This window comes from Xylocopa sonorina, chromosome 7, assembly GCF_050948175.1.
Source record: "Xylocopa sonorina isolate GNS202 chromosome 7, iyXylSono1_principal, whole genome shotgun sequence".
Lineage (NCBI taxonomy): Eukaryota > Metazoa > Arthropoda > Insecta > Hymenoptera > Apidae > Xylocopa > Xylocopa sonorina.
This window is the reverse complement of record NC_135199.1, coordinates 11,606,962-11,619,462: the sequence shown is the minus strand read 5'-3', so window position 1 is coordinate 11,619,462 and position 12,501 is coordinate 11,606,962. Positions and strand designations below refer to the sequence as shown.

The 12,501-nt window shown below is 53.5% G+C and overlaps 1 protein-coding gene across 1 annotated transcript in view; it reads left to right on the top strand.

Moving 5' to 3' along the window:
• Positions 1–2,744: 2,744 nt before the first annotated feature.
• Positions 2,745–12,501, top strand: part of LOC143425200 (uncharacterized) — a 29,590-nt gene continuing 19,833 nt past the window's right edge. Inside the window, exon 1 of the mRNA XM_076897825.1 lies at positions 2,745–3,249. Coding sequence (XP_076753940.1) covers positions 2,745–3,249 — 505 coding nt within the window. The remainder of the gene's footprint in view (positions 3,250–12,501) is intronic.

Genomic DNA, 12,501 nt, shown 5'->3' with positions numbered 1-12,501 from the left:
GTATCCACCACCCCTTTGCATCTCCAGCCATATTCCTCCGTCGAGAAACTTTTCGTTCGTATATTTCGAGCATCTTTCCTATGTTCCTCCGCGGCGCGGCTGAAAGAAGGGGGTTGAAGCGGGGCGGCACGGTGGCGTGCGCGCGATGAAACTTTTAATAAATAGCGGAGTCGATATGAAGTATAGGACTTTGACATATCGTGTGTCTGTAATGTATAGTTAAATCTGGCGGCAGATGTGGCGGTAGCTCGCCTCCTCCCTCTCGCGCTCTCTCGCACCCGTTCTCCACTCGGAGCCATCCGCGCCCTCGTTCGCGTTTGCCACTCGCCTGTCGCCCTTCCCATCCCTCTCTCTCTCTCTCTCTCTCAATCTGTCTCTCTCTTTCTATCGTATTTGTCCTCTCGAAAATTTTCGATTCTAACCCTACGCTACGAGTCGATAGTGCACGGAATCGCGTGTCTACACCGAGAAGGATTTTTTCACTCGCTTGCTCGGATATGAAATATATTAATAACGTACGACGAAAATTGATTTCACAAGACCGAACCAAAACGAAATTTCATTCCCCATGCAACTATCCATCCATCAGTTTTTTTTTCTATCGATTTCCTGCAACAAAAGATCCCGTTCTCACCCCTGAACGATGCGCAATACGTATCGAACCTGCCCAGCGAAAAGCTCACTGTTCTACCGCATCTTAAATACGTCAAAAGAAGAAAAGAGGAACACGCACGCGATTCGTCTATGTTTCAGAGTGTACCGCGCAAAAGGAGGGTAGCGATGCGAATTTTTTGCCCGGTGGTAAAAGCGGTCGGAAAGTTTTCGATCAAACCGGCTGTCTAAATGAGAGCTTCTCCACAAAGCGGATCAGGGTAATCTGTCATCAAAACTGCCCCATGGCAAGTCGTCGTAACACCAGCCGGCGCATCCAGCACCCGGAAACCGTTGCGACTACCTCGCATCCACCGTTTCATCCCCGAACCCGCTGCAGTATTTACTACCCCCGTAAAATTTACAACTCGACAAACAGAATACGATACAACGAGATCTGTCTCCCACAAGAGAATCGCGATTTCCCTTCGTTTTCACCAAGCGAACGATAAAGCATCGAAGGAAGAGCAGAACAAAATGTCCAAGCGAAACCCTTCACCAACCACAATCGAACCATCCATGCCCATCCATCCAAGAACGAGAGATCTTTACCTTCTCCGGGAGCGTTCCTCCCGCGGGAAGTGGAACCGCGTGGCCGAGCACGTGAGAACTTCCCCTCCACGTGGCGTGTCGTCGGAAGCGGCGCGCTCGCGCGTCCCGCCCACAGTTGCGCCGGAATCCATGACCGCCCAAGTCGGCCTCGTGCTCGTGGGGCGAGCCGTACAGGAGGAGAGAGTCTGCTGGGCGCACTGGTGGCGCGCCGCGTCGCGGCCCAGCAGAGAGCGCAGAGCGGACGGGTCCGCTCGTCCTCGCAGCTTCGTACCCTGCCGGTTCACCGTGCCCTCAGACGGACGCGAAACGTCCAGCCCGCCTACGACGCCGGAGGGCTGTGCCTCGGCCGCCGCGATACCGCCGCCCCATTGGTCGACTCGTTCTACTAGCGGCTGGTCACGTGACTCTCCCAGTGGCACGCACATCGAGGAAGAGAGAGAGAGAGTGAGAGAGGAAGAGGGCGAGAGGCAACCGCGACGCCGAAGCGCGGAGTGACGCGAACCCCGACGCCGTCGCCGGGGCCCCACTACCGCCACGGAGGAAACGAGACAGCAGTAACAACAGAGACACGCCACCGGGAACACTGGAGAAGCGAAAAAGACCGCGGCGTGGAATTCGTCAGGGTGCCGGAGAGTGCTCGAGTGGAAGTCACCGCTCGAGAGTCTCTCTCTTCTTCGTCTTCTGCCGACCTCCTCTTCCTCCTCTTCCTCCTCCTCGTCCCCTTCTCCTTCCCTCGGCCGTGGTGCACCCAGTGCTTCCGCCACCATCGAGCTGGATCCTCGTCCCCTTTCCCACATCGCCGTCTTTTTCTATCTCTCTCTCTCTCTCTCTCTCTCTCTCTGTCTCTCTCTTTCTCTCTCGCTCTTCTTGTCTCTGTTTCTCTTCCCGGTTAGCTCGCCTCTCCGACGTCGCCCTTCTCGTACCACCTCCACCTCCATCTCTTTCTCCTCCTCCTCTGCCACATCACTCGGCAAGTGTACATCGCGATCGCTGGCTCGCCTGCCTAGCCAGCCTGCCTGCCTGGGTTCCGGCCGATCGGAACGCTCCTGGTAGCCGCGGCGTACGCGATCCCGGTGCGCGCCACTCTCTCGTGCCGATCTCGCGCGACCGTCCATCGATCCGCCGATCTCTGTGAAAGTGCTTCCGCGTTGTGGCCCGGCCGCGGGACTCGTCTGTGGTTCGGTGGTAGCCCCTGGGCCTCTGTGTTTTTCTGTGCGCGCTCGTGCTTCGCTCCAGTGAACTGCGTAGAGATGACCCGGTGAATACGCTCAAGTGGGTCCAGCTGTCGGTCGCTGGTGCACCGCTGCTGCTGCTACCGTTTTCCCTCGAGAGTGACCCCGCGACTATGACTCGCGGTGCGCACCCGACACGCGGTGCGACGCGCGATCCTTTTCAATTTCTGTGAGATCTGCTTCTCGCGTTCTACACCCCCCTCTCGATGACGCTGGCTTCCAAACTCTGACTACCACCTACGACACGCGCGACCAGATCGTGACTCCACCGACTGAACGAGCGACGAGAACGAGCGCGTTCATCGTCCCATGCGCGGCAAGCAACAACCCCTGTCGCACCAGGTAGAAAACCGCGTAGCCCCGTCGCAGCTAGCCGGAAGGCACCTCGAGGCGTTGGTCCACGCGGGCAAGGAGGTCGCGAGCGTGAAGACGAGGCCGACGACACCCGTCCTGGCGAACGACGGAGGGGGTGGCTTCTGGCTGGCCACGGTGGCCGCGGGGGCAGGTGCCCCGGCCGGGCTGCCCCCGCACGGGACCCATCATCCAGCCATGGACCCAACATGCGGCTCCGCGGAGACCGGCTTCATCAACAGCCAGCCCTCCATGGCGGAGTTCATGACCGCGTTGCCGCAGCTAGCAGGCGACGCTGCCCTCCAGCATTCCCCGGGAACCGGAGGATCCATCAGCCCTGGTTCCCACCATCCTGGCTACCACGCGATGATGGACCCTCACGGGGTCGCAGATCCGTCCGTCAACGTGCCAGAGTACCCGTGGATGAAGGAGAAGAAGACCACCAGGAAGAGCAACCAGCAAGGTAAGCGGCAGCGACTTGACGAGAGGTTGAAGTAGTGGATAAGACGGAAGTTTTCTTTTGGAGAACGGGAGGTTCAGTGGTTAGATTATAGGTCGGTTGTAAAGTGGGGATTCGATTGCTCTTCGTCGTTTCAGTCGCGTTATTAATTGCGAGGGACCCCACAGGACAATTCAAGGGTTCGTTTCGTTCAACCCGCGCTATGGGGGGTGAAACGACGAACGTTTGAGTCAATTAACGCTGGCCGTATCCGTGGACGATTATCGTTGCTACACCGCACGATTTTACAACCCTTTCACGTAGCTCTAATGGTTATAGGAATCGGCCTGCGCCACGACTGGGAAAGAGCTCTAATTATTCTCAACACTCCTATTCAGAGCCCATCACGCCTGTCCGATACCAATTCGAGCGATCCTCCGCGATAACTCGGTAGCTAAAAAACAAACCGACGAAACCGAAAATTACCCCTTTTACGTATCAACAAATGCATCGTCGTTCAACGCGAGGCATTCATTGAGAAAAGATCCGTGATCCGTCATTCATCAACATCTATCAACCTCCTATTCATCTGACAGGACATCTAATCGTTTGCAATCGTAGAACATAAATCAATTACAGGCAAGAACACGTAAACACACGCGTGAAGTGTTCTTAAACTGCTTCTTCCACCACTGACCACCCTCGACGAACCTCCGATCGAACTACCAAACTACCCCTTCTGCACCATGTAAATTACATTATCGCGGGAGAATTGGTCGAACGATTCGTTCGTTTCATTCACGAAACAGAAACTATCGTCGTCCAAGTCAATGGACACCAGGATGCACCCGTGCACGGGTTCGCAGGGAACGCAGGGTCGCGTCCAGGCCCTCCGCGGGGTGCCCGTTGTCCGTCGGCTAATGACAGTCCGCAGCCACTCCTTTTCCTCGACGGAGGAGCATCTGGGCCTCGTCACGTGCGAAAACCGCGCGTTTCCCAAAGCATTGGTAAACATTCGCCGGCAAATTATGATGTATCCGCCAGCGGTGCGAGAGCCAGCCGTTGACAATCGATAGACCGATGGCCAACACATGCGGGCGCACCGGAACCCTTTCAATGACGATGAATTATTGTCTTCCGGGGACGGATCGCGTTCACCGGCCGCGTACAATCCGGTGTCTTCGACCGACCGCAAGGACCCTGTTCCACGTTCGTTCTGGTTTGCACCCAGAATTCACGTCGATTAGCTTTTCGGTTTCTGACGCGTGGTTTCCGTGCATTCGCAGGGGTGGTAACGACAAGCTCGCGTTTGCTTACGGTCACAGGAGACCTCCTTCGCAGTTGGAATTCCATTTAAGATTTCATACGAGAGAGAAACTCGTTCGAGAGGCTGCTCGAGGCTGAACGCAATTTCCTGCCGGCAGGAAGCGACGCGTCGTCCTCGAATTGTGCAACCGGAAGTGAAGTAACGGCCAAGTATCGCGTTACGGCCGTGCATTGATAGCGCCCGCTGTAATCGACTCGATGTCATCGTTCTGGTAATTAATGGAATTGCAAAACGCGCCAGTCGTCGTTGCCTCTCATCAAGATACCATACGATCGTCTCTCTTCTCTCGTGTCATTCTATCTCTTCACGATCGAGCATCATTCTCTGTCCATCATCGAGAATCATCCCTAAGAAAAATCGCGAGGAAAAACGAAGCAACGATAACCCAGCAATTGCTAATCGCAAACGACAACCAACGCTTTAGAGCGTCTCTGGACCAACCCCAACATCGCCAGGCGTACCAGGAGGCAGGGCAGAATCGCGATCCATTTTCCAGCAACTTGTTGGCTATTGTCGTCCCATCGAGGAGCGATAAATCTGTCCGCGGAGGACCCTGGCGCGGCCGGTTCGACGCAAGGTCGCGCGCCACCACCGCGATCGGAAGGGTGGCCAGGGGTTTATGGGCGAAAACAGAGCCGCAACGGCCGCCGTGGGCCGCGTCCATTCATCTAGGGTGGATTGCCGCGTCGTCGGCTCGGTTATCCGTGGAAAGTCGCGGGACGATTCGGTCGCGGGACACGTCGGAAGATTAAGCGTTTGGCAGGAAGGTTAACCAGCCGTTGGCCAGGCGGTAACACGCGGAATCATCTGTAAATTGAGCCCAGGGCCAACGGGAGAGAGCGTCGGGACGGCCATAACTCACGCTGCCCGCTCCTCTGCCACCGATCCTCTCTCCCTCTTTCGCCCTGGCTTCCACTGGCCGCGTTTTGCCTTCGACCCTCTCGCGTACGGACCTTATCGTCGCGCTGGACGACACCCCAACGGTCCGTGTAGGAATTTTAAGATGTAGGATGCGCGCTGAACATCGAGGATGGGGTGGATTATGAGCGGTGGACGAAGGGAGGCCGTGGAGAGGGATTAAGTGAGTTCATACGGTTATAGAGGAGCCGAGATTCTACTGGCTTCATGGAGAACGGTCGTTCGCTGATCTTTTTGCGCAGATACGGTTCTTCGTCTGCGCCTATTGTCGAAGACTTTCTCTTGTTAACACGTTGTCATTGTTTCGGCATCTATGTTCATTGTTAATTTTGTCGGCATCAATGTTAATTATTTGATTAATTAGGGAACGGAAAGAGATCGCGCAGAAGCGATACAGTGTAGTACAGTAGTTGACTCCCAACAATCTGGAAAACTAGCCAACACGAAGTCACTCGTCTAGTCCTATTAGAATTTCAAGAAACCCTGTCTACCAACTCTATTTATCAAAACCAGCAACGCTCAATTTTTGACTAAAAAAAAAAACCACGGTAGACACGGATAACCCTCGAAAACCAGCGCACAATTACCAGCCACAGCAGCAGTCGCGTTGCGACGATATAAATTAGCCAGAGGGAACAGGAGCGGCGTGTCTCCGCGGCACGGAGAACAACATCCCCGTCGCGAAGTAGGAAGATACGGTGTCCTCGCAGCAGGGTGGGACATCCTGGTAGGAGATAGCGGCCGGCGGATAATGATAATCCAGCCTCTAGCCTAGTCGTATCCCGGGGGATGCAGGGATTAATTGACACATCGGCGTTTCGAAGGAGAGTCTTCTGGGCTGGCGCCTCCGCTTTGCTAGCCGGCGACGTGACTGATGAGACGCCTCGAACAAGCCGTCGTGAAAAACACCGCTGGATCCGTGACTTTTTTGCCGCTGGTGGATCCAGCAAGAATTACCCGGCAAACCATCATCGGTTCCCGCGCCACCCTCTAGCGCCTTCACGCCGCCCTCCGGTCGAGTAACTCCTCTAATCAGACGTCGTTCCTTCTCCCTCTTCCTTTCTCTCTCTCTCTCTCTCTCTCCCTCTCTCTCTCTCACGTGCTTGGAACCAGTGGCAGCGTGGAAACGTGGAACGCGTCGATGTTACTGATTGGAATTTAATACGAGCAACGGCGACGCACGAGGGGGAGCGCGAGCCGTCTTCGAAGAAGGACGTGCCGCGTCCTTGGCGGAGACCTACAGCCGGAGTGGCTGCTAATTGAAATTTTCGGATGGAGACGCGGAGACGGATGGATTGGCAGTGTCTGCGGATGCTGAAGTTGAATGTCTGGTTTGGCGGTGAGATCCTGGTGATTTTTGTTCGTTCGCGAGTTTCAACTTCGAGGGGGTGGTTTGTGGTTGTGAATGTTTCGGTGTTTCGATCTCTCGTGACAATTTTCCAATCGAGAAGTGTTCAACTTTTTGCGTAACGTTAGTTCGTACTAATATAGAAACGTGTTTGTTCGCATAGAAGAGTTCCAGGATCGATTTAACACGCGTTGTAACCGAGCGTAGCGATAAGAAACACGCGGATTCGTAGGGAACAGAGATTTCTGTAAGAAAGCCAGAGGAAGACTCCCGTCGATTCCGTGATAAAGGTGATTGAACGATTAGGTGTCTGGCTCGCTGGAGGGAGGCAGGGTTGAGACAGAGAGGAGCATCTAATTTAAAGATTCATTGGCGAGTAAATCCGCGGCGAATTAGAGATAACTCTCCTAGGAAATCCCAGCCAGCGAGCTCCTTAGAAGCCGCTGCGTTTGCTCGACGAGAGAAAGAGAAAAAAAATGGCAGAGGAGACGAAAGGGAAGGCAGAGAGGGGTGCTCTTAAGACTATGATATCGCCGGGAACGTATTTAACCGGGGGATAAAGAACGGGCTTGGGAATGGAACCGTTCGAATTTCTACAAATTTTCTTAAGCAGGGGTGGTTTGGCTTTCGTTGCGTTCGATCGTGGCTGATAAGCGTAAAAAACTGATTGCACGAGAGGAGAATACGGAGACGGAACATTTCAGAATTGCCACAAGTGAATAAATAGACATTTCGTTCTTTTAAACAATATACAATTGTAAAAGATCCTTATCGTGTGGAGGAAAAATTTCTTGAACAGTGTATCTCGCGTTGTTCGATCTTTCTAAATTTGGAGAGGCCGTGGGCGGCTGAATCGTCGAAAACAGAAGGTCGTGAAGCTCGTTCGGTCATAAAATCGAATGATAGTTCAATTCTCCGACGTAAACCCTCGTGAGCCCCTCTTATCAGCTGCTCTGTAACATTGTACAAACTCGAATCGAAAAGTTCCATCAACCCCCTCAAACGGAAGACGTCTCGAACCCACTCGTCCCTCAAAAAACACCAATTTATATTCCTATCATCAAAAATTAATTCCCAACAAAAGAGCAGAAGAAGTTTCTATGAAAGACATCCAAATAAAATTACCATCCCTGTGTGGCAACCCCATAGAAACAAAGAACACCTCGAGAAATTTACGGTAACAGTTACCGCTCGCAGTTTTCTGGCTGACACTTGGCAAGCACTCGCGGCGGAAACGGGGATCGAAGCAACGAGTTCCGTGTTACAACACCGATCTCCGCGTGGTCGGGCGACGGTGCTCGAATAATAAACACGGTATAACAAATTGATAATCCGGAACCCCATAATCGCGCGCATATTTCGACCCGGGGAAATCTGTGGCCCGACACTAAAAGAACTTTCCACGCTCGTTGTTGCGCCAAATGGGCCGCTATAAAAGCCTCAGGGGTAACCTCCGCGCAGCCCTCTTCCTTCCCAATTCCGTCCACCCTCGAAAGAGAGAGAGAGAGAGTCTCCACTCCCGTCTCGCGCCGATTCCCGCGTGTTTCGTTCTGTTTTTTTCATTCTTTCCCTGGTTCTGGTGTCCGCTCTCTTTTATTGTCCGACGGTCGCGTCGGCTCGAGGCCTCGGGACCAGCGTTGCTCGATGAAAACGTTTCCACCCCCGCCAGCATCGGTGGCCGAAGATTGATGAATTCGCGCGAGGCTCGATGAATCGCGGCGAAAGTGCCGGCGGAAATCTGATCAGAAGGGATCGGTGCTAGTGAGATGTAAATAATAGCCGCGCGGATACGCTGGCGAACGAATGGTTTTTGAAAAGGAGCAGTGGACTGGTCGACGGTGTTTCACGATCGTCCTCGATTGATCGAGGGCTTTGTAATAGTTGCGCCACTGAAACTGAAGTGGAACATGGGATCGGTGAATTTTCACGCATCGAATTCGTCCAACGTTGGTACGAATTTTCGACGCGAACCCTCTCCTCGACAGACGCGAAATGAAAGAGTGCCACGTTTCTCGCGTTCTCCACTTGCTGTAAATCCGACGAAGGGAGCCGGAGAACACCATACGTTCGCGATACTTGAATTTTTCCCACGGGACGCATGCAAATCGGCCGCAAAGTGAGACAAACCTTCATAGCCAGCCTCAATAATAATTCCATGGAAACGTTCCAAGGCAACGGGGACGTCGCGGCCATATTTTCGGCTGCGGGGAGCGACGCCGTCGAATAACTCGGAGGGTTTCTTCCTACGGTTGCTCTAGTCACTCGTAAAACAAGGACAGACGTTTCTCCGTGGAAACTGGTTAATAAAAACAACGATCGCGTCTGTCTCGCGCAAAAAAATGTTCGTCTCGCTTCGTCGAAAAAGTGAATTATTAAAAGAAACAGATTTATAGGAAGAGATTAAACGCCGCGTGACTCGACGTTCAATGTCTCTCCGTTAATTATGTTCGCCAGCGAGCCGGTGCACGCGCTTTCCCTAAATTTCACCCATTATATCCACTTCTTCCACGGATATCTCTCCTCGACGTTCGAAGTTCGTCTTATACAAGTAGCAAAAAAAAAAATGGGAGACGACGCTGGGTGGCAAAAGGGGCACACGCGCGAGTGCAGTTTCGGGGGTTGGTTCACGACGACCCTCGGCTAATAAATCGCCGGTCCGGGACTGTTTATAAACCGTTTAACCGTTGGCAGGTTTCGCCAAGTATGTAGCGCGGAAAAGCGCGGCCGAAAAAGTGGGAGAAACATTATACGCGGCGAGCAGGCGAAGCAAAAGGGAACGAGAACTATGATGGATGAGCGCGTGGATGACGAGCGCGCGGAACTCGCCACGGACCACCGCGACAATGGAAACAAATTATTAATTGTTTACTTAGCAACACTATCGGTGGATGTTAATTACCTAGCCGGATGATTTTTCGCCGTGGCGATTCAATTAGCGTCCTCCGTACGCGCGACTTCTGTCCCGATGGTTTTATGGATCGAGGGGGTGGTAGCGAGTTGACTGACCGAGTCGAGCGTGCATAGTACGATGATTATCGATGCAACAATCGCCCTTTGTACCAGTGCATCGTGTATTCTTTTCGCGAAAAAGATTCGTTAATCTTGTTACATACACTTTTTCTCCCTTTTCTTTCGCACGTTCTCGCTTCCTCCGTTCGGTTCTCTTCCTGCATTCTTCTTCCTGCGCATCGGCCTTGTTGCACTCCTTTTCTCACATCTACGCCCGCCATTACTTACTGCCACGTTTCGACCGGAAGCCTCGCGCATTAGCCACCGCGACATTTTCTGGCCCCCCACGCGAGGCTGATCTAAAGTTACCCCGCACGTTCAGACGTGAACTTTTCACTCAACATCCATTATGGAAATGTATGAATTAACACGAGGATCGGCTCTAGTTTTTCAACATTTACAATTGAAAGCTTATTTGGCAATGAGCCACTCTCCGACCTTCCTCGTTGCAACGCACGCATCCAATCCACCACAAGCAAATTACAGATAATCATAGAAATGTAAGGATGGATATCGATTCGAAAATCGTCCCTCGACACGACGAGGGAGATCGAACAGAGGGGGTAGCGCGCGTGGATCGTCGCGTCCCACCCTCGGCTCGCTCCCTCAAACGCGAATCGACGTTACCACCCGGCAGATGCGGCGGGGTGGGAATAATGCATTAGAAATTCAGATGACCGACGGAGAAGGTCGTGGCGCGATTTATCAAATAAAAGCGCCGCTACAGTCGAATGCCCGTCCGCGTGGTCGTTGGAGGCGACAGTTCATTTTTAATATAAAACGAGACTCGCGCGGGGGACGAGGCGAGGGGTAAGGAAGATCCTCCGGAGTGACGGCAAAAAGAACGGGGCTGATATCGTTGCCGATGTTCGCGACGCGACTTCGCCGCGGAAAAACCGAGATTCTTCCTCGAGATTGCGAGTCGCGACGATTCCTTCGCCTGGCGGACCGTTCGGTCGATACTGGACGATGCAGGGAATTGAGAACCTGCGCTGCAAGCCTTTGTCAGGGACGTCTGATGTCTTCTACTTTTGACGAATAATTTCGTAATGGCGATTCAGAGTTAAACAAACAGAAACGAAGTTCAAGTTCTCGGTTGCAACGACTAACGCGTCCATGATACTCACACGTGGCAATTTTTCAACGAATTATTCCAACAAAGTGTCTCTGGTCGCGACACATTCGAAGAGGAAACTAGCCCAATTTCGAACAGCAGATCGGCACGGCCAGCACGTGACTGGACTCCTGCCAATAGCCCATCCAGCATCTCGCGAAGATTGACGAACGAAGAATTTCGAAGGGGACGCGCACCTGCGCCAATATCCGTCGTCGGGGGTCCGCGGATCGACGACGAAACTAAGTTAAGCGTCGCCGCGTACAGAGGACGACAGTTCTCTTTTGGCCTCGAACCAACGACTTGGGCCGCGTTCGACAATGGCGCTCCGCTTCGAGGCTCGCCTCTTAACAGCCGGGGTAATCGAGAGGCCGGCGTGTCTCCGGGGATCAGGCAAAACCTGTTGCCCGCGAGCGGCCTCACAGCGCGATAAAAAGTAGCCGACACCGCGAGGCGCTTCTTAGCGAACAGTTGCGAGGCTTCATAATGCAAACTCGCCCAGTCATCCGACCGGGTCCGAGTGTTAAGCCGCCCTCTGTGGCCGCTTTGAAAGGAGGCCTGCCAGCCCTGATGGCCGTTTGATTCGTCGCCCGGGCCGCGGGCAGGACGTTGACACGGGAAAACAACGCGGGAGAGGGCCCTGGTCCGTGGGCGATGCCGTCAACTCCTTTTGTAACCGTTTCAATACGGGGGTGGAAGGTCAGAGGGGCACGAGGCGGACAGGAAGTCGCGGTGAAAGAGGAGCGAGGCAGTTTTTTGTGAACGCGAGACGCGAGGGTGGATGCGGTTTGTTTGGCAGGCTCTTTAAACGGTTCGACTGGGTGGTAATTGGTGAACATTTGAAAAATTGATAAAAGTCGAGATGTACGAGAGTGTAGAAGATAGCATTCCTATTGAAAGAGACTCGAGGATAGGAAGAATCGATCGCGACGAGGAATGCAGCGGGTTTAAAATCGGCTTAGCGACGATCACCAAGTATAAGCGTTTTACTTTTAAGGGACATTAGCCGCGGTCCCTTCTTAGGCGGCTTTTCTTTCGCGGAAACCGCGCCACGCTGCGAACACCGTCACGGAGAAACGGAGACGCGCACCATGAGCGCAGCGTCGAGGAGGGGGATGAGAGAGATTGCCTGGGGTAATTAGCAGACGGTCGCGTTGAGAGATCTGCGAGCGGCTGGTTCGTCTGTCGCGACGAGCCGAGGTCAGAGGACCCCGAAGCATTTTGTTTGGAAAGTGTCAGCCGACCAATAAGAAGTGCAACGCGAACCATCATCCCCATCGACGTTCTACAGAAACAAGGCTGAGAGGTTCCGCGAACTTATTGTCGAAACGCGATTACACATTTTCAGACTCGCGAACTTGAGATCCGAATCGAACAACAACCCCCTCGAAAACCACGACAGAACCAGTCTCGATTTTCCCGTAAACGGAAGAGGAAGAGAAGAATCGAAGGAGCGCAGGTTGGCGGGACTGCCGGATCGATTGTCAGGGGCAACGGTAGTCGAAGCATGACTCGCGGATTCGTAGGTAGATGCGTTCCTCGCGCGAAACTTCGTACGCG